The sequence below is a fragment of the Lethenteron reissneri genome, chromosome 36 (assembly GCF_015708825.2).
Source record: "Lethenteron reissneri isolate LAM-NWPU_2019-01 chromosome 36, ASM1570882v1, whole genome shotgun sequence".
NCBI classification, from domain to species: domain Eukaryota; kingdom Metazoa; phylum Chordata; class Hyperoartia; order Petromyzontiformes; family Petromyzontidae; genus Lethenteron; species Lethenteron reissneri.
This window is the reverse complement of record NC_083814.1, coordinates 10,344,103-10,369,552: the sequence shown is the minus strand read 5'-3', so window position 1 is coordinate 10,369,552 and position 25,450 is coordinate 10,344,103. Positions and strand designations below refer to the sequence as shown.

The 25,450-nt window shown below is 52.7% G+C and overlaps 1 protein-coding gene across 1 annotated transcript; it reads right to left on the bottom strand.

Annotated features, from left to right (window-relative positions):
* Window positions 1–49: 49 nt before the first annotated feature.
* Window positions 50–24,289, bottom strand: CCDC150 (coiled-coil domain containing 150). The gene is made up of 28 exons (XM_061566073.1): window positions 24,120–24,289; window positions 21,308–21,493; window positions 20,387–20,595; window positions 19,677–19,834; window positions 18,684–18,752; window positions 17,569–17,685; window positions 17,066–17,195; window positions 16,870–16,913; window positions 16,567–16,659; window positions 16,096–16,203; window positions 15,304–15,428; window positions 14,448–14,625; window positions 13,457–13,525; window positions 12,004–12,096; window positions 11,018–11,101; window positions 10,166–10,273; window positions 9,588–9,650; window positions 9,233–9,361; window positions 7,932–8,101; window positions 7,086–7,179; window positions 6,645–6,823; window positions 5,504–5,630; window positions 4,823–5,008; window positions 4,445–4,513; window positions 3,715–3,855; window positions 2,460–2,546; window positions 1,800–1,910; window positions 50–1,054 (listed from the first exon to the last, which is right to left on the bottom strand). Exons 2-28 carry the CDS (start codon window positions 21,478–21,480, stop codon window positions 833–835), a joined length of 3,336 nt encoding a protein of 1,111 aa, XP_061422057.1. The 5' UTR covers window positions 21,481–21,493; window positions 24,120–24,289; the 3' UTR covers window positions 50–832.
* Window positions 24,290–25,450: the final 1,161 nt, after the last annotated feature.

The following is a 25,450-nucleotide window of genomic DNA, read 5'->3' as shown; positions in this document are numbered from 1 at the left end:
GAATTTTAATGTACATGTGTACATTAGCATTACACTTTACAGAGTGCAAAATGCAGTAATTAACATTTAGAAAAGTACAATATTTTGTCTGTAGCATCTCCTTCCTGCCTAAGCAATAAATTAATACAATCTCAACCAACTGTTATTGTATTGCTAATAAATATAAATGCCGTTTGAGTTAAATGTGGCCTCTAGTGAATAAATAAATCTGGTTCATGGTCCACCCAGTCTGTCAGCTCAACCGACATTCCACTTCACAAACCAATATACTGTAATTGAAAGCGACAACATGTGCAGTTCAACTCTCACGGCTTTGCAAAGGCCATGGGAGACTGGAAACTCTTATGAGGCCCTGTCTGAAACTTCGAGTTAGACTCCTATTTTCGTGTTATTCTCCCACAAGCGGTGGTAATCTCCATCCCTCTTCTTGGTTCTTTCAGTAAAGTCACGTAGAAGGGAAATAATAAAACACAATAAAATACAATTCTCACGTCGTGCAGGAAAATCCAAAGCATTGTACTTTCTCTACCTCCAACCACGTGATCTGCAGTGTGGGGAGCCCCTCATCCACCAGTCGATTGTTTTAAGGGACTGCACGTACACACATCATGCAAAATTATCCCAAAAGAGATTGTACAAAAACGCTAATCTCGTTCAATTATCAGACCCCTTAGAGTGGATGGATGAGTCTCCGCTGAGTAGAATAATACCGGCTGATAAACACACTTAACGAAATCCTTCAGAGCAGCAACATTAAAGCATTGCCACGGATAAAATTCATTTACTGCATATATCGAGGTGGATTGGGATCGGCCATAGCATAATGGACGTCTCATTCCTGCCCACTGGCAGACGGTTGGGGAATGGTTACGGTGTTGGTGGTGGAGGGCTCCTGTCGGTTGCGAGCCATCAGACGCAGCTCCTGCTTCGCCCGGCAGCGGCCGACCAGCGGCTGCAGCCTGGCGTCCTCGCCTCCTCGTCCGTCCCGGGGTTTCCTCGTCGACCCCTGCACGCACGATCTCGCAGCATCTGGCCCAGCGTCGGGCGCCAAATTCTGCGAGATTTCATTGCATTGTGAGCAAACGCCGCCCCCGTCCGACCACGTTCAACATTAAGTGTCGGACTAACCCCACGAAATGGACGGTGGCGTGACACCAGTGTGAGAAGTCGGATAACGGTCCTGAACCCTCTTGGTCAAGTGAAATCTTGCCAGAGCTCGCGTGCACAGGGGAGTGCGTGGGGGCGTGACGTGTGTGTGCGGCAGCCGCCTCGCACGCGTTATCCTGATCCCCGCACCAGCCACGTTTGGCGATACTCGCGCGGAACGTTTTGTTGTTGTTGCTGCTGCACGATGCGTCTATTCAACGGTTATTATGCTCGAGATGCGTGCATCAGACTGGGGCGAGTGAACATCTGATTTAAAAAAAACAAGTTAAATGCAAATGATATGCACGCGTCACATGCGGGTTCATGGAGTAAAACAACACGATAGAAAACAGACGGAACAAATAACAATGGTGGAGGGCTGTGTGACGTAGCGGTCTGGAGTGTGGTGAACTATGCTGTGGGCCTGGTGGGGCCGTGGTGTGGTGGACACTACGTATGTTGAACTTCTTTTGCACCGTACGTAGCCAGCCGTGCTAATCGTAGGTGCGGGGGAAGGACGACAAACTGAAGGCAAAAATCAGTGCTAAAGAAATTCGTTTTCAGTGATGGGGCACGGTGAGGTGTGGTGGGATCAAGTGCGGCTCTGAGGAGTGTGGGTTGAGGCACGGTGTGGCTGCAGTGGTGTGGCTCACCGTGGTGGAGCGTGCGGGACCGTCTCGCCGCTTGGCGACGTGCAGCTCTGTTTGCAGGGAGTCGAATTTATCACGAAACCAGCGGTGGGCCTCCTCCAGGTTCGAAGAGATCTGAGTGACCATCGCGACAGGGGGTACACAGGGCAGCTGCGAGGACACGTCAAGTGTCCTTGTACAGGTGGACGGAGGGACACCATATTTCCTCGTCTCCCTGACTTTCCATGTGTCACATTTTTTAAATATTTCTCTCCACCCCGTTTCCCCCCCCCCCCCGCCCGCATCTCTTGGCTTTACCTCCAAACGATGTCTCCTGACCCTTGCCTGACCTCTCCCCTCCGTGTTCTCGCCTCCCGTCTCTATCACAGGCCCCATCTGACCCTGGAACTGTGCTGCAACTCCTTGTTATTAATAATAATAATTCACATTTGCATGGCGCATTTTATCCGTAGATCCCAATGCACCACTGGGACTTGTTGGTTCTGGCTACCCCCACTCATTGAAGAGGGGTCCCGGGCCCTTGAGGCTGCCGTATTGGTGCCGTCCTGCTCGATACTGGGGCTTAATGTATCATACTTCTATGCTTTCCGTGTTAACACTGCCGCACATGCGGTCATCTATCGTTGCTATCCATCCGATTTGCCTCGTTAACGACGGCCTCACTTGCTGCGACTCGTCGCTCGCCTCCTGCAGTCGGCGCTCCATCTCCTCCTTGCACGTCCGCAGGCGCGCCACCTCTGCCTCCAGCTCCTGGGGTCGGAGAGAGTGAGAGAAGTGACGAACCGAGTCACCGGCAACCAGGCGGAGACCAGAGGTCACAACCGGGTACCCGATACCCGTACCCTACCCGATACCCGTACCCTACCCGATACCCGGCCGGGTATGGGTACCCGTTTGCGACCCTGGTGCGGCCGGGTACGGGTAGACCGTGAGTCACTGGTGAGTAACTGTTTGTCACTCATTTCCCAACGTCTTGTCTCTTCTCACAATTCAAGTTCCTAGAATCAACCCACCCGTGCCTGCAACATGGCTTCATCCCAGAGGTCGCAATCAGGTACCCGATACCTGTACCCTACCCGTACCCGGCCGGGTATGGGTAGGGTACGGCCGGGTACGGATACCCGTTTGCGACCCTGGTGCGGCCGGGTACGGGTAAGGAATCAAAACCCGTTTGCGACCTCTGACGGAGACCATCTGCTCGCTACACTTGAGAAATCGGTCTGACCACAAAGCGTCTGAACCCCCAGATTCAAACCCAGCATCAACTCGGCAGTGTCGGCCCGGGGTGCTTCAACCGCCCTGAGCGACCTGTCCACCTCACTCACTCCCAGCTGGCTCAACGTACTCTCCTGCTTGTGCTCTCCGTTGTAGAAACCAGTGGTCAAAAAAATCCCTGTTCAATGGCAGGCCACTCCTTGTGCACCGCCACTTAATTAGAGAGTCACGCAGCACGGCCGCGAAAACCCCCACGCGGTAGAACCCCCGCCGTTTCGCCGTTTCGCCGCCGCGAACCTGCCGACCGGTCAATAAAAACGGGCAATGCATCTTCTTGGTTCTTTCGGTAAAGTCACGTAGAAGGGAAATAATAAAATACTAAAAATAAAACATAATAAAATAATTCTCACGACGTTTCGGCCACAACGCAAGCAGCCGTCCTCAGGTAAAGAACAGGTCTGTCGGAAAGACAGTGTCTGAATGACACACCTGTTTTTCACCTGACGGCTGCTTGTGTTGTGGCCGAAACGTCGTGAGAATTATTTTATTATGTTTTATTTTTATTATTTCCCTTCTACGCGACTTTACCGAAAGAACCAAGAAGATGAATCCCTGCAGTCACGAAAGCTTTAAATCGAAATTTAACGGGCAATGCGTCGCACCGTGCTGCCGACGGCCGTCACGGCCTCGCCCACTCACGGACCTGCGCCCGCTGCTTCTGGCGAGCGAGCTCTCCCTCCTGTCTGCCGCACAGCTGCTCGGAGGCCGCCTGTGCCAGCGCCAGCGCCCGCTGCTCCTCCTGCAGCGCCTTCACCTCGTCGGCAAACCGCGACAGGCAACCGGCCTGGAGCGTGGCGGGCGTTGAAGAGAACAGACGAACCGGGGTTAGGGAGAAAAAATCACGGCGCACCCGTGGGTCTTGTGACGCTTTGCAGCGTGCGTTTGTCCTCGGAGGTGTTTAATTGGCGTTAAGAGCCGTTACCTTCCGAGCCGTAAGACCAGATGCCACATGCGATGTAATGAAGTGTCGATAGTATCTTGGGGAGGTGCGGTGCAGCAAAAGCCATTGTATTGTACTTCTGTGCTCCTGCATCTAAGGGTCCTAACCTTCACCGATAAACTCGCATTGATGAGCACGGTGGGGTATGGTCAAATAATAATCTGCAATCAGATGGCCAGAACGATGGGGGGAGGCCCTCACCCTAGCAATGGATTGACAAAAAAAAAAGTGAGTACGTGTACAGCAGAGTGTGCGTGCTTGTGTGTGTAGCAAGACTCGCTAACAGCACTTTCCCCAACAGTCTGTTAAGGCTACACTGGGGGAGATGTGTGCGATCAAGGGGGTTGTGAGAATTCGCGACGTGGTACAAGGCGATGCGGGGCTTTGAGAGCCGCGTGTGGGGATGCGACGAGGTGAGTGTGGCGACGATCACCTGCTCCTCACTCTTCTTCAGGTACTCGTCGCGAAGCCGCTGCATGGCGGCAAGCTCCCCCTCCGCTTCCTGGCCGAATCGACGGAGGCTCTCGTGAATTAACGACATCACCGAAAGCACGGGACGCTTGTTTGTTAGTCGTGGCAAATTTAGACCACAACACCGGCACACAATGGCCCACCCGTTTACAATATCGTCAGCGGGACCTTAATTGGCCACTGTAAAACAGCCGGCGCGCCCGCAACATTAACCAGGGCGACCGCCGCGCCAGAACCACGAACCTCTACAAAGAGCGGCGAACGCGCGCGGGACACGTGACCGCACGCACACTGAAACGCGCGTCCATGCGGTTCGCGCACGTCTGGTTCCCGTGGTGACCTTGAGGCTGGCGCCGTTGGACCTGGCGACGTCGCGCTGCCTGCGCCCTTCCGCGCGCAGCTTCTTGAGCGAGGCGGCCTGCGTCGCCAGCGTCTCCTCCAGCGCCGCCGCGCGCTCGCGCAGCTCCCGGTTCGCTCGCGACAGCTCCGAGCAACGCACAGCGGAGGAGTCGCGCGCTCGCCGCAGCTGCGGGGCGCGCAGTGGGGGGTGGGGGAGAGGCGGAATACACGGAGTAGAGACTCGCGGTCATGGGAATGCTCCCAGTGGGTGGGCGAGTGAGCAGATGGGCGAGTGGGTGTGCGTGGGAGCTTGCGTACGTGGGCGAGTAGATTGGTGGATGAGAATTTAGGTGGGCAGGTAAGTATATTGATGAGGTTATTAAGTGGGTAGATAGTTAGGTACCAGAGTGGGTGAGTGAGTAGGCAACTCATAGGGTAAAGAAATGGATGATACTTAGGTGGGGGCTGGCAGGTAATTTGGTGGATAAGTATGTGGGTGAATAGATAGGTGGATGAGTACGTGGGTAGGTGAGTGGGTGAGTACGTGGGTAGGTGAGTGGGTGAGTACGTAGGCAAGTGTTTATGTAATTAGGTATATGAGTGGGTGGCTGGGTATGTAGGTAGGTGAGCGGGTAGGCACATGGGTGGGTGAAATTTAGATGCTACGGTGAGGTCCCGCCACCTGGTTCGTCTCCCTGTGCTCCGCGACCTTCGCCGCGTCCCTCTCGCTCTGGAACTGAGCCCTCAGCGTCGTCAGCCGCCCCGCCTGCGCCTCGGCCTCCGCGCGCGCCTCCTCCGCCTCCCGCTCCCTGCCACGGGCAGCCCACACGGGGGTCAACGTGGTCTCTTCCACGCAGGTCAGAGGCGACGCTTGACGCACCCCTGTAAACAATTCAGCGCTGCCCGGACGTTTAGAGATGTTAACTGCCACGCCTGATATGCAGGAGGATAAGGGTTGGATCCTGACCCTGACGCCTGTATATTTGGAGTTTGCATGTCTCTCTCTCCCTGTGGTCGAGTGGATTTTTCTCCAGGTCCTCCGGCTTTTCCCTCCACATTTCGAAATATACTCTTTGGTTCTTTCGGTAAAGTCACGTAGGTAGAAATAAAACAAATCACGACGTTTCGATCGCAACACAAGCAATCTTCATCAGGTGGAACAACCACAGCAAGACAAAATGCTGAAGTAGGCGAGACAGCTGCCATATATACATGCGTCTAAGAGTATTTGGCTACTATACATGTCAACGTGATAAGCCACTTCGTTGAGCTATCATTTGTGGCCAGGTCACTTCTGAAAAAGAGCCACAAAGCTCAGTGGGCCTTTCCTGGTTAAACAAAAAGAGTTTATAGTTTCGTTTCGTGCAGGGGTCATGCATATATGTGGAAGCATATGAGCACAGTGCATCAACGGAATTTGCCGCTCTGCCGGCCAGGACAACCTCTGTGCACGGTGGCCGCCCATTCAGGCACTACCCAGGCTCAAATCTGCTTATGAGAGGTGTTTATGGTCGAGTCAACAGAGGGGAAAAAGCTCCAGCCGGGTTGAGGCACACTATTGCCACAGTGTGTCCTCGAAATACCGAGCTCATTCAAGGGGTGGGCTTCCCCAGGATTTAGCCCAGTTTCAGCTTGCAAAGTCAGTTATATCACAATCAGAATCTTTATGTCGACTGGAGGAATCCGATGAGCTATGACGCTCTTTTTCGCAGAGGTCCATGGTATTTACGCGCTGCGTCCAACTTTGACCGTTCACAACGGCGCAACGACGGGCAACGACGACGCGGCAGCGCCTCGGGCTGCCGGAGTACCGGTGCCCGCACCTCGTTGCCGCGAGTTGCTCCGCCCGACCGTTGGCGGCGTCGGCGGCGTCGGCGGCGGCGGTGGCGCGCGCCAGGCGCTCGCGCAACTCCGCCTCCTCCGCCAACGCCCGCTCCAGCGCTCGCGCCAGCCTCGTGTTGTCGGCGCGCGACAACTCCAGCGCCTTCCTCGCCGGATCCATCTGCGAAGTGCGCGCGTGTGCGTGCGTGCGGCGATATCGCGCACAGTTAAAGAGAAATGCAAACCGAACAAAATATGCAAACGGCGATCATCACGGAGAGACAGATGGCAAGATACACAGCAGACACAGCGAGGGACACGAGTGAGACGCAAGCACAAACAGCACCGCGTGTTCGCGTTCGGCTTAGGCCACACCTGCACACTCCATAGCTCCACCACCATGCCCAGGCATCACAGGCAGCCGAGTACTCGAGTCTGGTTACCTGGCTGGCGTTCTGAGTCTCCACGGTGTTCAGCTTGGACTGCAGTGTCTCCAGTTCCGTCGTCAGCTGCTGCAAAGCATGCTGGGATTGCGTCCTGCAAGCGGCACCAACGCGCAATACAAATGGGAACACACTAAGTACTCAGCGTCCGTGGACAAAGTGCATAGGACACGATTTTCCAATTAAATATTTGGGATGGCTCATTACCAAATCACTGGTGTCGATAGATGGCGTAAATCTCAGTAGGGTTTGGTGTGGATTAATGCTTGGATGGGCCAATGCCACGCACAAATCAGTTGTCGTCAGGCTGCGGAGCCATGCGCTGGGCAGCAGGGTGCAAGCTCGCGCGCCCAGCACTGTTCCCTGCGTGCGCTTGCGCGTCTCCGTGCACATTAGAATCTCCGAATGGAGTGTGGGGAAGCTATGGCACGCGACTTCATTTCAGATGGCCCTTGGCAACATGAGGCCCGGCCGCTTTGAAACGGCCTGAAAATTATACAATACGACACTGCCAGCATTTTAGCATCACCAATTGGCTACTGGAGGGAAATATTTTTCGACCTCGCAACAACACTCTTTTGTAATGTTAGCACGCTCAATCACTTCTGTCACTGCAGGGGGCCTCTTTACACGCAGTTTATTGTTGCATGTTTAGATGCGGCTCGCCAAAAGACATCGGCAAGAACCGAATCATCACCCCTTAGTGAGTAAGGAAAAGAATCCCCAGCCTTGCCCTGACAAACATGTGGTCTCGCTCAAAGGGACGGGCTTTGCCAGCATGCAGACTCCGCGGCGTTAGAACGCGAATGTTCCGCCGTGCCTCCCCTACGCCGCCACCCGCCGCACCTGTGCTGCAGGAGGCCGGCGACGTGGCCGTCGCGCCGCCCCAGCTGCGTCTGCGCCTCCTGCAGCGCGGCCTGCAGCTCGCCGTGAGCGGCCGTCACGCCCTGGAGCGCCGTCGCCAGCCGCTCGCGCTCCGCCCGCGACTCCTCCAGCTGCCGCGACAGCTGGGTGACCTGGCGACGGCGGGGCGGGTGGGCGGCACGACCGTAGAAAGCTCGGTCTCATTGAGTTGCCGTGGTCCACGTATCCGGCAGCGAACCCTGTTCGCGATTACTATTGCTGGAGTGCAAGATGGCGGCCTTCACGCGGCCCACTCTGTTAAGTGAGAAATCACGACGAATGCCACCAACGTGGCGACCGAAACATCTCCCGGTCTCCAGAGAAAAAATAAAATACAATACTACACTTGTTTACACAGGGAAGCCTCGTCGAGTCTCAGGACCAGTTCGGATAACACTCACTCGCCACCGATGTTAGCCGTGGCGAGAATCAAACTTAATTGGGCAGGTCCGTAGCTCAGTGCGCTGACGACCGCTCCACTACTCCTCGTTGTTGCATTAACTTGCACCTCCGATTAGCGCGTTTGGCTACGTACGGCGCGAAAGAAGTTCAACGTACATACCTACAACTTGCCTAAATTGGAGCGTGCAAAACAAAATGATTGTCTCATGAAGTGAAGAACTCGAAGAGTCTTTAGTTTGCTCGAGTCTGCACATAGCCATCTCATTTGGTCCGTTCAAAGCTGAACCCTCGAGCCACCAAACATCCTCTTGTCCCCATCTCATCCCATAGAGAAGACAAGGCCTCAAAGTGGCCCTTTAATCCACACAGCCTATGCCCACATCCAAAGCAATGTGCCCAATCTTGTCAAGTATTATAAGCTGAGCCGGTTTGAGCTTGGCGAGTGTTTGAATGGGTCACTAACATGTGCAACAGACACACTGAGCTATAAACATTGTGGGCAGAAGAGGGCAGTGGAAAGCAATCCATTGCTGTTCTGTACTCCCCCCCCCCACCACCACCTTCAACCCGCGCCGACCAGCGTGGTGAAAAATGTTCAAAATATCCTTCGGGGGCCCACGAAGTGTGGATTGACAAACACGGCCTGCACATGCACTCCGGAACATCGGGGCCCATTCAAATCTAAATCGGTGTGTGTCGTCAAAACCAATGTGACCCTTGAGCCAAGTGAGATACTGAAGCGTAGTGCCCGAGCTTGTCTCAAACGGTCAGCCGCCGTGGGGAGTTAATCGCTTGGTTGTGCGAGGATGACCGCTGTGCGCGATTAATCGAGGCGGATCGACCTTCTGCCTCTCCCGCTCCTGCGCCCCCTCGGATAGGCCCATGATCCTCTGCTTCTCCTGCAGGGCGTCGTCACGGGAACGGACCGCCAGGGCAAACTCCTCCTCCTTGGTCTCCAGCGACGACTCGAGCTGTGGCGAGGCATGGAGACGGGAGGGGGGGATGGGGGGGGGCGGCAGCCAGTGAAACGTGAGTAAAGCTGCAGCACGGAGCCTGCCTGGCGTACCGACGTACGACGAGTGATTTGGCCACAGGCAAAAAGTCCAATCTGCCAGCGTAGATAAGTAGCGTCTTATCGGTTTGTTCTGGCCTCACGAACAAATCACCCGGAGCAATGCCGGCGACGAAGCGCATCACCTGGGCGAGCTTCGCTTCCAGCCGTGAAATGGTCACCTTGCAGGAGCTCAACTCAGAGGTCGCCTGCGCAGAGACAAAAAAAACGGGAACTGCAATGGCCACTTTCATCGAGACGCGCGTGCGCACACAGAGACGAGGATCCCCCCCCCACTTCGCGCCGACTGGCGGGCGCAAGTAGGGGTTGGCGAGCGTCTATTCGTGCCCGTGTTTAGAGAGCTGTGGGTTAGGGTGCTCGATTCAAATACCGTGTGAAGTAGGGGTCAACCCACCCCACTGTCGCGAGAAGTGAACAGTACAATTTTGTTATTTTACCAGGTAAGGCCCACTGAGCTGTATAGCTCTTTTTCAGAAGCGACCTGGCCACAAATGATAGCCCAACGAAGTGGCTGATCACGTGGAAATTTAAAGCAGCCAAATACTCTAAACGCGTGATATTGGAGAAAAATCCACGCGACCACGGGGAGAGAGAGAGACACGCAAACTCAAAATATACAGGCGTCAGGGTCGGGATCGAACCCACGACCTCCTGTATACCCGGCGATGGAGTTAACATCTCGCCACGGTGACAGAGGCCTCACCTCGGCGTGCCTGGCCTGCAGAGCGGTGTTGAGTCGCGACAAGCGGCCGCTATCCGCCCGCTCGGCCGACAGACGGAGCAACTCCGCCTCCAGCTGTTCCACACGCGTCTGGCGGAGGTCGTAGCGGAAGCAACGGGATCAGAGCAAGGAGGATCACGCATGCACGCGGGTTACGGACGGCTTTCCCCCCACAACAGGCGTCTGTCCTCGGAAGCGTTTAATTCACCACCTCATCAACATCATCGTCGTCATCAAAGTCATCGTTCGCGGTGGCCCCCCCGTCAACCCAATAAACCGCAGGCCGTGTTGAGAGCCCGGGGGACAAATGGCGGCTTGGTCTGGTAGGGTGCGCAGCGGCGAGCAGGGACGGGAGTAGCAGTGGCTCCTGAGTTTTCAGCAAACCGTTAATCAAACTGTCCAGTTTTCAACGGGATAAGTCCCGATTAACAACAACTTCATCTCTTATGACAGTTACCATGGCCCTCCACCCCAATTAGAAACGGACAGCGCTAACGCAATAAATGCTTTCAACCTTAGCTGGCAATTCTTTCAAATTTGTGCGTATGACATATGTAATTGGTTCACGTGACATCTGCAACCGCGAGAAGTCGCTAGATTTAAAACTAATTTCTTTAGTTTAGCTTGTTGTCCTTCCCCCGCACCTCCGATTAGCAGGGTTGGCTACATACGGTGCGAAAGAAGTTCAAACACACGTCCAAAAAATGTTTTTATTGAGTCCAATCGAGGGGTGCGAATCGTTCCATGCCCGGCGTCGGAGGAATGGGGTTGGCGGATCGCGTGTTGGAGCGGCGATCCACTGTGCGGTTTGTGCGAATGTGGCCGTGTGGTCACCTGCAGCTGGCCCTTCTCGTACGCCAGTCGATTCTTGCTCTCGGTCATTTTGCCGAGCAGCTGCTCCACCTGCCGCTCGGCACTCTGCTCACAATCGGGCAAAACAAAGGCAAAAGATAGTATGCTGTGCACACGTAGGCACGCACATGCATACACACAGGCACCGACATGCACAGGCACACGCTCACACAGCCACAGACTAACAACCGTAACAACCGCACACACGGCAACAACTGCCACTCGCCACGACGGTGCATGTGCCAGGCTAGATGTACTTGAAGTGACAAAGGCTCTCTGACAGGTCACGGGACAGATACAGGTGTTATGGGCTGACTGAGACTACTGGCAGATGCACCAGCTATGCTCCCCACTGTGCCGAATTGCTGCATTTCAGCCGCCCGACGCTCTGCACGTTGCTGTGAGTACCGCTCTTTCCACCCTCCATTGTTCTTATTGGAGGGCGACTGCCTCCCAAGTGCCCAGATGCGTCCTTCATGAGCCTCCTCCACAGAGGCCGAACTTGACACGACTGGTATCAGTCATCGACAAGTCCAAATAAGCTCCACATCCTCCCCGTACAAAATCCTGTCGTTTCAGCGCATGTGGGAATACACAAATACACGCAAAGGCATGCATCCACTGGCAAAGCCACACGCAAGAGTATGTGCATTGTATAAACTAAGTGATAAACTATTTTTATTTAACCAGGCATGACCCACTTAGCCATATAGCTCTTTTTCACAAGCAAATTGACCACAAATGATAGCTCAACAAAGTGGCTTGTCGCATGGAAATTAATCGTAGCCAAATGCTCTAAACGCGTGTTACGACGAGACCACGGCGAGAGAGATACGCAAACTCCACATACACAGCAGGCGTTCGGGGTCGGGATCGACACCGCAGTGAAAAGGTCAAACAAGCAAGAAGAACAATCCCTGACCGACCGGATGTCAACACCCGCGTCCCCGCACCACTCGGAGTCTCACCTGCCGCTGCTCGGAGGCGGCGAGCTTCCCCGCGAGCCGTCCGGCCTCCTCTTCGACGGCACGGAGGACGCCGCCCAGGGAGTGGGCCTCCAGCTGGGGAAAGCCAAGAAACAGAGAGTCGGTCATGTGGAAACCCAAGCAATGTCGACGGATCCTCTTGGTACCACGGGCACCACCTAACCATTTAAAATAGATTACACTGTCTTCTTGGTTCTTTCGGTAAAGTCACGTAGAAGGGAAGTAATAAAATAATAAAAATAAAACATAATAAACCAATTAAATAAAACAACAAAATAAAACAATTGTTTTATTATGTTTTATTGTTATTATTGTATTACTTCCCTTCTACGTGACTTTACCGAAAGAACCAAGAAGATGAATCCCTGCAGTCACGAAAGCTTTAAATCGAAATTTAGATTACACTGGTCAACACATTTTTTCTGGCATAAGGTATTCCAACGGTTTTAATGTAATTTTGGGGTGCTGATTCCAAATTTGGCATTAGTTTTTGTCTATCACATCAGGTTTTTGAGATATCAAAATATTGCATTTTCAATAAAAACTGCAGAAGAAAAATATTAAATAAATGTGGATATCTACATTTAATTATATTATAAACACACTATCATGAAAAATACACCACCATATTTTATCACTAAAGCAGTCACTGACTCGCAACAACTTGCAATCATAAGTGACAGAGTTAATTTCGGGTAAAATCAATGAAAATGGGGTATGCCGATAGCATAAAAATGATGTTAAAGAGCAAATCTGAGATCAGATTTGGAATCAGCACCCTGAAATTAGTCTAAAACAGCTGCAAAAGTCCAGGCCAGAAAAAAATGTTTTTTTTTGTTGACCAGTGTTATTACTCTCGGCGTACACAATTAAAATTCACGTTTATAATAATGGATGTGATTTTTTTTTTTAGGATGTGATTTTTACTAATTATATGCACATTGCATGTAAATATTACCTTCAGGCTAATGACACGGACAAGGCGCAACAAGACAGAACATATGTGTGGGACACAATTCAAATAAGACAAGCGCATAATTGATTCTTGAATAGATTTGCCGAATGGAACTGAGAATGAACAGATAAAATCACAGTGGATAGGAGATGAATCTCTACAAGCCAGCTGGAAACTCTAGAAATGTCAACAGGACGTTAAATAGGATCGCTTGGAAACTCAATAACAAATCACAACCCTTTGTCAATCCACTGCTGGATGAAGACCTTCCCATGCTGTTTGTCAAACTTATTGCACTGCAACGGCCTGTATGTGTTAACTAGTGCAGGCAGGTGTTAGCCGTGGCAGGGAATTTAACTCTGGTCGTCGTTTTCACACCGTAAAGCCCAAAACACTTAAGCTGACTCATTTGGTCACGCATGAAGGTGTAGAGTAACGCGTTGAAAAGCAAAGAGAGGCAGACTTTGAAACATAAAATACCTTGTTCTTTGCGTTCTCTGCTTCAAGTTTTTCTCTCTCTTCCGAGTGCTGCTTCTTCATTGTTTCCATCTGAAACAGGAGAGAAAACATTCAATTAAAAATATCGAAAGTTATCACATGTTCGTCTCCGAATTATTAAACACACGGCTGTTTGCGATTTTTATTGAAAAAAAAAACACGTTTACACAATCCGGCGCATCAAATAACATCTCAGCTAAATGCCACCACTTCTCAGCTAAATGCCACCACGTCTTAGATAAATTGCACCACATGTCAGCTAAATGCCACCACATCTCAGCTAAATGTCATCTCTGCTAAATGCCACCACATCTCAGATAAATGCCAGCATGTCAGCTAAATGTCACCACCTATCAGCTAAATGCCACATCTCAGCTAAATGCCACCACATCTCAGCTAAATGCCACCACATCTCAGCTAAATTCCACCACATCTCATCTCAGCTCAATGCCACCACATCTCAGCAAAATTCCATCTCAGCAAAATGCCACCACATCTCAGCTAAATGCCACCACATCTCATCTCAGCTCAATGCCACCACATCTCAGCTAAATGCCACCACATCTCAGCTAAATGCCACCACATCTCATCTCAGCTCAATGCCACCACATCTCAGCAAAATTCCATCTCAGCTAAATGCCACCGCATCTCAGCTAAATGCCACCACATCTCATCTCAGCTCAATGCCACCACATCTCAGCTAAATGCCACCACGTCTCAGATAAATTCCACCACATATCAGCTCAATGCGAGCACGTCAGCTAAATGCCACCACATTTCATCTCAGCTAAATGCCACATCTCAGGTATATGCCACATCTCATCTCAGCTCAATGCCACCACATCTCAGCAAAATTCCATCTCAGCTAAATGCCACCACATCTCATCTCAGCTCAATGCCACCACAACTCAGCAAAACTCCATCTCAGCTAAATGCCATCACATCTCAGCTTCCCGGACCCTTGCCCTCCGACCTCTCGCAGCATGCCCCCCTTCTCGCGCCGCGCCTGCTGCAGCTCCTGATTGGCCGAGTCGAGCTCTCGACGCAGCCGGACGGCCGCCTCCTCCAGTGCGTCCTTCTGGGACGTGGCGCCCTCGATAGCGAGGTCGCGCTCTCGCACCAGCTCCACTCGTTCGTGCTGCAGGCTTGTGCTGTGCGGGGAGGGATAGAGGGGGATGATGGTGTGCGGGGGGGTCGTTTGGTGACACACAGGTAAGCCTCAACTCTTCGCACTACAGCATGGGGGGTGGGGTGGGGGCGTGGAGGTGGTTTATTGTCTTCTCAATGTTCTTCTATGGTATGCAAGGTGGCCAGGAGTTATTAAGTACATTTATAAACACGCAACTCTTAAAACCTACGTTATCCCAAGCACGCAATGTTCATACATAGTGAGCTCTATTGAACAGTTTCCAACTATTTAAATGTCTATCTTCTTGGTTCTTTCGGTAAAGTCACGTAGAAGGGAAGTAATAAAATAATAAAAATACAACATAATAAAACAATTATGTTTTATTTTTATTATTTTATTACTTCCCTTCTACGTGACTTTACCGAAAGAACCAAGAATCCCTGCAGTCACGAAAGCTTTAAATCGATATTTAAATGTCTGTGAAGAGTCTCGAACACGTAGTGGCAGTGAGTTCCAGGATGATGGACAGCTGACCGCAGAAGCTGCAAGGTCCAAATCTCGCTGTCTACAAGTACAGCACAACTGGTACCAGCACAACCAGTCAGGCTAATGGATTGGATCGAACTGTGCGAACAATTCCGTATTCCCTCACATACGTGCGTGGCAATTGTGAGCGTGTTGGATGTGCGCATGCACGTACAGCTGAGCGTCGAGTCGCGCAATCTCCCGGCGCGCGGCGACGAGCGGCTCCTTCACGCTCGCCCGCGCGGCCTCCAGCACGCCGTCCTGCTCCCGGATCCGCTCGGTCAGAACTGCCCTCTCCGCCTGCGTGCGCAACAACAAAGCGTCACGAGCCCGCAAATCGACATCCGTTGACCGAACGCTCCCACGGGGGTGCGGGGCTCGCTTCGGAAACTCTCAACAGCGAACGTCGGACCAGGGAAGGTCATGAAAGTCGTGATTTGACCCGAGCCTGAGGTCATCATGGCGAAGCTTAGAGCCGCGGAATTGGCGGAGCGTGCAGAGATTGCTACGTGCTAGAAGCACGACAGCAAATGGTGGTCAGGGTGGCTCAGGAGTGCTGAGCTGGCGCTCTGCTGAGAGATCCTGGCTTGGGATCTGCAGTTGCAGCCACCCATGATTTCTAAACCGGGTCCTCAAGTCGATAGTCTCAGGCCGGTCACCAGTTATTACTACACAAAAAAAAACCCACCCCGTCGCATTTCGTTCTTCACTCAATTCGGTTGCATTCCAGCTCTGAGAATTTAAATATCGGTTTGCGGTGAACAGTACTCTCATACGTGCGGACTCACGAGAGGCGACTTGAAGAGATCTCAGAGAGGGGGGGGCGGGGGTTCGCACTGCTCTGCCAGTGATCCCGATTCTCCGTCTCGTGACACGAAGCCGATAGCACCAACGGAACAAAATTGGGGGGAAAAAACCGCCCAACGCCAAGTAAGCGGCATAGCAAGCGGGACGCTGATCTGCTCACCTGGAGGTCCTTCTGGTGAGTGGCGCGCGCCTCATCGGCTGCGATCTCCACGTCCCGTGCGGCCGTCGCGAGCGCCGTGTTCTCTCTCTGTAGCTCCTGCTTCTCGGCCTGCAAGCGACGACGCAGCAGGGATGGGGTCACACACAGCCAGAGAGCCATTGGTGCACCTACAATTACCAACGACAGCATGCGATCAATTAAGGGCACTAACGCACCGCTCGTAAGACAGGGTGAGTTAAAACCCATTCATTCCCGATTTTAAAAATGACTCAAATATTCTTGGAACTCATTGAGGCTCCCTTGGGTATCATCATTATGATGACGACTATTAATTCTACTATGATAAGACGACCTCTGTGCAATCGACCAACGATGAGGACAAAAATACTGGATTCTGGGCACGCTCCACAACAACTGGCCTAATGACCTCCTGCGCAGTTCGCAGCGCATACCAAGCAGGCACCCCCTCACCTGCATCTTCTTCAGAGAGGCCACGATGGAGGAATTCTCTGCTTGCAGCTTCCCGCGTTCCCTCTTCTCCTCGTGCAGCTCTGACTGCAGCCTCTGCAATGCAAGCACCCGGGTTCGTTCGCGGTACGTGAGGTGCTTCATCGAGGTGTTGCGAGAGTCACCAGTAAATTGCGGGAAAAAATATTATGTTAAATCTTAGAATTTATTATCACATATATCTTTTCCACAAGGTTAATGCGGATTGCGTGGGTACCCGAACCGACACGGGATTCAAATGTGACGCGTGCGCACACGAGCACTGACCTTCCCCTCCGCCGTCATCTGAGTGATGATCGACTCCTTTGCCTCTGTGAGAAATGAAGAAACAAACCATCGAACGAACAGAAAAACGAAGGGAATCTCCATATTGTGTGAGAAGAAACATTGGGAGGAAACAACGCCGAGTTAGACGATGAAGAAGCCCGGCAACGGAATCACGGTGACGGGTCGAGGGACCGACCTGCATGCCTGTGGAGGTCGGCTGCCCTCCCCTCCAGCTCGCTCGCCCTCTCTCTGTCACGCCGCGCGCGCTCAGCCGCCGCCAGGCCCTCCTGGCGCACGCACGAGCACTCGCCCTGCAGCCGAGCAACCTGCGCGGGCCAACGGAGGTGGCAGGGAGATGAACACCGATAGCATGAACGGTATATAATTTCACTCGGTATTCGACGCAACCACGCCAACAAATAGATCTTATTCATTTAGATGTGCTGTGTGTTTTGGTGAGCCGAAGATTTAGGCGAGCCAACGTAAAAAAGAACTGTCCATACGGTTGGCACCGGCTTGTACCTACGTATGTACATACGTATGTGTAAGCGTGATCGTGACCCGTCCCCGCAATTCCCTCGCCCGGCTTCTTCCTCTTCTTCTTGCCATTGTTTGCATACAAAGTACGTACATACCATACGCGCGGGATTACACGCGCACCTACAGTCCCGCAAGGATAAGCGTGGCGGCGCGACTGACCTCCGACCTCTCGGCGTCGACGATGCGCTCGGCGTCGCGCACGCGATCCAGCAGCGCGGCGTGCGACTCCTCGAGCGTCGCTCGCAGGCTCGCCTCGCGCGACAGCTCCGCGCGCAGCTACGCCACCCGGCAGCGACACGCAGACACAGGCACAACACACGCACGCACACACACACGCACTCGGACGTGTACACAACGACAAAGATCCCCCGTACAGCTTAAACGAACTGTTGGGGCAAGTGTTATTTGCGAGCACCTACGAAGGCCGGCACGGCACACGAGGGGGTGGGTGTCCAGCACCACACCCGGCCACGTTCATCTCCTCAGTGGCGATGTTTCCACACCGCACTAGGTCCTGATTTGAGGCTGAGTCGACCTAGGGGAGGCCCTGGACTGGGTCCAGATAATTGTCACTGGTGGTGGCCGTGAGCGGAAATTTAACTTGGGTCGCCGGGTTCGTAGCAAAGCACGCTAACCAAAACTCAACACATACATACAAACGTGCACACGAAGCAAGCTTAAACACAAAGTTGGGTGTATGGCTTTCCCACCTGATGACGGACGCTTGTGTTGCGCCCGAAACGTCGTGATTTAATTTAGTTGTTTTCATTTATTTTATTTTATTTTTTACCTACGTGACTTTACCTAAAAAAACAAAGAGTAGGTATGGCAATTATTACAATCAAAAGGAATTAAATACACACTAGGAGACACGTAAAGACTTCTTATGAACTAATAAGGAATGGTCTTGAAGGTCAAGTTTTCCCAACTCCAGGTCTCGCGACCCGTCAGTGGGCGCCTATCCTCGTTTCCTTACCTTCTTTGCTCAAACACAGTTATTATATTGCTGCGCTTGCCTGACGATTGGTAAACATGACTCATATGATGTACAGCATGGCGATTCTACTCAAGATATGTTAATCAGCCCTCCTCGGAATCGATAATCTGTTGCATCACTTGAAAAAGTTTTTCCATTCATGGTAAATAATCGATTATAATAGATCATAATGGATTATCGCACACACGCACACACTAATTGAATGCGTGCGTTACTTTAAATCGAGTGATGAATAAGTGCCAACGTGAATTCATTTGCCGTGCGGACGCAGACTCACCTCGTTCACGCGATTGTTCATGCGGGTTGTCTTGTGTTTCATCTCCTCGGCGGCGATCGCGACGTCACTCTGAAAACAAACATCGCAAATATGTGAACACGCTAAGGATAAACCAAGCATGAGAGTACATTCTGGAATGCTTCCCAGCACGCCCTTTGGTCCTTGGAGGTATTTAAACTGCCCATGATAAAGTTACGGATCAAGCCACACAATGAGACACATGGGCGTAGCTAGGGGGGGGGGCAGGAGGGTACATGTGTCCCCGGGCGCCAAGGTAAAGGGGCGCCAAAATTAGGCTTACAACGTTACATTATAACTTATTGCGGCGGGCGCGGCAGCCTGAAACTACTGCACAAATCTACACCTCAACCTAAAAGTTTATATATCCCGCCACACACAGCCTACATGTCATGTAATTACATTTTGGTATGTGGTTAAACGGGGGAGGGGGGGGGGGGCGCCAATTTTATAGTTCGTCCCCGGGCGCAAAATAACCTAGCTACGCCACTGATGAGACATTGCACGGCGCGTGACGTCGTGAGATGATGTCACAAAAGCCTGACGTCATCGGGAGAGGGGGCGTGTGCTTCCTTCTCGCGCTCATGTTGTCTACACTCCCAGTCCTGGGTTTGGTCTCCCAAGTTATGAGAAACCCCTTGAAACATGCGTTTAAGAGTATTCGTCTGCTATAAATTTCCACGTTTAGTTTAATTTGGCCAGCTATCTATAGCTTAAGTCCTTAACAGAAACACAACTTTACGAGAGTTAATGTGCCCCCCCCTGCCGTCCCCCACCCGAGGGATCCCCTCTAGTGCCCGATTAGTACAGCTAATATGCCCGCAGTGAAGGAAACATTTTGTTTGCGGGCTGTTTCGAAGTGGCAGGCCTCATGTGGCCACGGACCCTACGAAACGGAGTAGTGGGCCGCATCCAGCCCAAGGACCATGGGTTCCACCATCCCTACGCTGAAGCCGGGAAGGATCGCCATCACACCTTGGTGGCTGTGGCGACCTCGAGGGCGGCGGACAGTCGGGCCTTCTCATCCACGGACGCCTCCAGCTGGTGCACGGCGTCGGCCAGCCGATGCCTGAGACGCGCCACCTCATGCTGCAGGCCCGACACCTCCTCGCGCAGCGATGACGCCTCGTCGTCTGGCGTGACGCCCGCCAGACATGCACGCACACGTGCAGGTGTTTGCGCAAGCACGTGAGCATGACAAAGATACCCCCCCGTAGCCTTATCAGACTGTTGGGGCAATTTCTGATAGTGAGCACCTGTGAAGGCCGGCACGGGACACGAGGGGGTGGGTGGCCAGCACGACTAACCGTATGTAAGGACAGTTACATACTCAAAGGAACTTGTATAAGTTTGCACGCACGCAAAAATAAACGTCACACATGCACGCACATACATAGAAAACAAATGCAGGCGCTCAAACACACGCACACACACACAGGCACTTACACACATATCCACGTATGCAAAAACATCCTGCGTAGCCTTCCAGGATCGTTTGGGCAAGTGTTAGCAAAAACCTTTAAGACCAACACGGCACAGAACACCATGCCCGGCCACGTTTGCCTTCTCCTGGAAAAACCCAGGAGAATACACAAATTATCGCTCCACCGCTCCCTCTCAGGAGCAGTTCACAAAACGGTCACCTGACAATTCAGAGAGCACCACGGCGCAAGCCGGCAACCCACCCGCGTCCGGCGGCGCCAGCTCCCTCTCGGCCTGCAGGCGCAGCGCGGTGAGCCTCAGCGTGTGCAGGGCGCTCTCGGCGCGGCACACGCGCTGCACCAGCGCCTCGTAGTTGCGCCACAGCATGTCCGACGCGCCTGGCGCAAGCGCTCGCGACACGCGCAAGGGAGGCAGCGGCGTCGGCGGTTGCGCGATGCTGTCGGCCGTCGAGCTGGGGAGGGCGGCGCTCCTTGTCAATCATTTCAAACCAATGCAGTTAAACGTACGATTGACAGTTTACAATTAAAGGTTGAAAGGGCTAATGAATTAGCTCTGTCCGTCTGTAAAGTGGCGTCGACGTGATACAATGGACACGAAATTTTGGTGTAAAGATGCGTTGCTATTAGGGACTTGCCCTGCAGAAAATCGTCCAAACTGATTTAAGGGTTGCACAAAACTTAAAAACGAATGGATAGGCTTTTTTGGCCAAGGCAATGAGATCAGCGCAGAGACTGTGTGCTCTTTACACAGTTGTGTTAGTTTAAATTAATGTGTTTTTTAACGGCCTTCACTATTATTCTGTTATTGTGGGATTTTTACTCATCATTTACAAATGTGATCTCCCAAGACGTGGTCGACAGTCCACCAAAGGCAAGACTATAAACTAAACTATTTTTTTTAACCAGGTGAGGCCCACTAAGCTATAGAGCATTTCTTCAGCGACCTGGCCACAAATTTATAGCAGCCAAATGCTCTAAACGCGTGATATTTATAGTAAATGTGTTGGGAAAAACTGGAGGACCTGGAGAAAAATCAACGCGACAAAGGGGAGAGACACGCAAACTCCAAATATACAGCAGCAGGCGTCATGGTCGGGATCGAACCCACGACCAACTGCACACCAGGCGAGGGATTTAACATCTCACCACCACGGCCATACGTACCCATCGGTGTGGCCCTTAGGGTGCCGCCCCAGGCCCAGCGCATCCAGGTCACGGACCAGGGCCTCCGTCTCCTCCTCGGCGATGCGCAGTCGGCGTGACAGCAGCTCGCAGGCCTCGGGGGCCGTGGCCTCCATGGGGCCCGCCGGGATAGGCCCACCGGTGCGGACGGCCATGCTGCTGTCAACGCTGAATGATATTAAAATGTAGAACGGCGTTCTTGTGACTGGCGGCCCACAGGCCACATCTGACCCTCCCAAAAACTCTTGGAGTGTCCCAAGCACAGATGTGTGGCCCACCGAGACATAGAAATTACCGGTTAGGTCACCCACGGTTATAATCACGATTGAAACTTAGAAAGTCGTTCCAACAAGCAACGGGGCGATGTTCCGCCTTTGTCGACGGCAACGAGCCAGCCGTGGAAATTCGACGTTCTCACGACAGGGCCAAGACCATCCATAGGACAGCCACTTGTGAATTAAGCGTCTCGATTGCTGCTGAAAACGAATTCCATATTCCGATGGCAGGGTCAGACCATTCCGTTCGAATTAACATTGTCGGAGCTAAATGAATGAGCCCGATGATGATCAAATCGCCCGATATCGTCTGTAGATATCGGAAGCCAAGCCGGCACGAGCCTGGTCACTGCACGGATGGGCGACCATCACGCGTGACAGGTGCTATAGGCTGCAAAGGGCCCCTACGGTGTCAGCAGATGATGGCATATCTGCCAACCCCTTATCAGTGCCTAACCTTATTACTGACCAATTCACATTGATCACGCCGTGCTCTTTATAAATCTCAACGTTTATCCTACAAAGTCCCATCACAAGGCAGAAACACAAATAGACACTCACCACTACTACACTCATCACTACACTGACAACTACTACACTCACCACTACACTAGCCACTAGTACACTCACTACACATCACTACTACACTCACCACTACTACACTCATCACTACACTGACAACTACTACACTCATCACTACACTGACAACTACTACACTCTCCACTACACTAGCCACTAGTACACTCACCACTACACATCACTACTACACTCACCACTAGTACACTCATCACTTCACTACACTCACCACTACTACACTCACCACTACACTAGCCACTAGTACACTCACCACTACTACACTCATCACTTAACTACACTCACCACTACTATACTCACCACTACACTAGCCACTAGTACACTCACCACTACACATCACTACTACACTCACCACTAGTACACTCATCACTACACTGACAACTACTACACTCACCACTACACTAGCCACTAGTACACTCACCACTACACATCACTACTACACTCACCACTAGTACACTCATCACTACACTGACAACTACTACACTCACCACTACACTAGCCACTAGTACACTCACCACTACACATCACTACTACACTCACCACTAGTACACTCATCACTACACTGACAACTACTACACTCACCACTACACATCTGTCAACCCCTTATCAGTGCCTCACCTTATTACTGACAAATTCACACCTTACTGGTCACCCCGTGCCCTTTATAAATCTCAACGTTTATCCTACAAAGTCCCATCACAAGGGAGAAACACAAACAGACACAAATATGATTTTGTTGTTGTCCGTATTGAAACGGCTGTACACCGTATGGGTTGATAGATATGTGATGGTAGTGCAGATATGTCCATGGTTATACGGTACTGTACTTCTATGTCTATGGGGCCGTCCATAAATGACGTCACGCGATTTTGGCCGATGTTTTACCCCACCCCCCTCTCGTGACACGGCGTCACAAAAAGTCAGACCCCCCCTCAAATATGACGTCACAAAGCTCTGCCCCCCCCCCCAAAATAAAACATGCTTCAAATCGCTTTAAACTATCGTATTTGTAGTGCGTATTTAATGTGATGATGCACTCTGATATTGTGGGAGAAAACATTTATTAAAACGTCTATTTAATTAAATAGGTGTTGTGTATATTTATTTAAAGTTGCGCATTTTGATGTGACGTCACATTTCTCACCCCCCCCCCCCCTCGTCACATCGTCACAAATACTTTTATTTTTTTTCGGTAAAGTCAACTAAATTAAATCACTGATTTAATTAAATTAAATCACTTATTTAATTTAGTTGTTTTATTTTTTTCAAATTTTTCACCTACGTGACTTTACCGAAAAAAACACAGTATAGATCCTTGCAGTCACGAAATCTTCAAACCCCACTAGGTGCGTGACGTCATTTATGGACGGCCCTTTAATGCGCCGCTCTATCACCAACCGGCACCGAAGTATGGTCAAGCAGCCCCCCCACCCCCCCACCACGAACCCTCAAACAACAACACGACGTCCACCACAATTCAGTGGTGGACAACTCCACATTCACAAACCGATCACCCTCAACACAAAGAAGGCCGGCACGGCACACGAGGGGGGGTTTGTGGGTGGCCAGCAACCACGCCCGGCCGCCTTTGTCTCCCCGTATGACGATGTATGACGCACCGCATCACGTGCCCCATTTGAGGCCGAGTCGACCCAAGCCACGGGCATGGGTCGCTGCGCGACGCGCTAACCGCTGCGCCACCGCTCCTCAAAGTGCACACACGCTCACCACGACGTAGTATAACTTAAACAGAACGCAGGGGCAAGTGCTGATTAGAGAGCAGCAGCACATACGAAGGCCGGCACGACACACGAGGAGTGAGTGGCCAGCACCACGCCCGACCGCCTTTGTCTCCCCGGTGACGCAAAGACAAACGCATCTGCTCCAAGTGAATCACCGATACGAGGACTGTTACTACAACTCACCCGAGCAGCAGGCCTCGCTTTATAAAGCTCGCGAACCGTGCTTATCGTTGCATAACAATCATAAATGTTAACATTATTATTATAATTGAACTTACAATTCTATTTTAGTTTTTTTCCTCCCGAAGCCCAGAAATGTTTGAACGAAAGCGCATAGACAGCCGCTACCGAGAATCCCGCGGAGCGCTTTGCAAGTCTCGCGAGATTCCTCGGTATCGCGAGATCTCGTGGAGCGCGCGCGAGGCGGCGGGAGATTCGAGTGGACGTGGGTGGAGGGGGGGGGGGTTGGAGGAGGGGCTATGAGGAGTGGGTGGGGGGGCTGGAGGTACAGGGGGGGTACGAGGTGGGTGGGGGGGGGAGCTGGAGGTACAGAGGGGTGCGAGGTGGGTGGGGGAATGCTGGAGGTACGGGGGGGGGGGGTACGGGGAGTGGGTGGGGGGGGACTGGAGGTACAGAGGGGGTACGAGGTGGGTGGGGGAGCTGGAGGTACAGAGGGGTACGAGGAGTGGGTGGGGGGGACTGGAGGTACAGAGGGGTACGGGGAGTGGGTGGGGGGGGGGAACTGGAGGTACAGAGGGGTACGGGGAGTGGGGGGGGGGACTGGAGGTACAGAGGGGGTACGAGTAGTGGGTGGGGGGGAACTGGAGGTACAGAGGGGTACGGGGAGTGGGGGGGGGACTAGAGGTACAGGGGGGTAAGAGGAGTGGGTGGGGGGGAACTGGAGGTACAGGGGGGTACGAGGTGGGTGGGGGTGGGGGCTGGAGGTACGGGGGGGTACGAGGAGTGGGTGGGGGGGGGGGGAACTGGAGGTACAGAGGGGGTACGAGGTGGGTGGGGGAGCTGGAGGTACAGAGGGGTACGAGGAGTGGGTGGGGGGGGGGGGGGAACTGGAGGTACAGAGGGGGTACGAGGTGGGTAGGGGAGCTGGAGGTACAGAGGGGTACGAGGAGTGGGTGGGGGGGACTGGAGGTACAGAGGGGTACGGGGAGTGGGTGGGGGGGAACTGGAGGTACAGAGGGGTACGAGGAGTGGGGGGGGGGGGAACTGGAGGTACAGAGGGGTACGGGGAGTGGGTGGGGGGGGGGGGGCTGGAGGTACGGGGGGGGGTACGAGGAGTGGGTGGGGGGAACTGGAGGTACAGAGGGGGTACGAGGTGGGTGGGGGGGGGGAGCTGGAGGTACAGAGGGGTACGAGGAGTTGGGGGGGGGGGACTGGAGGTACAGAGGAGTACGAGGAGTGGGTGGGGGGAACTGGAGGTACAGATGGGGTACGAGGTGGGTGGGGGGGGGAACTGGAGGTACAGAGGGGGTACGAAGAGTGGGTGGGGGGGGGGA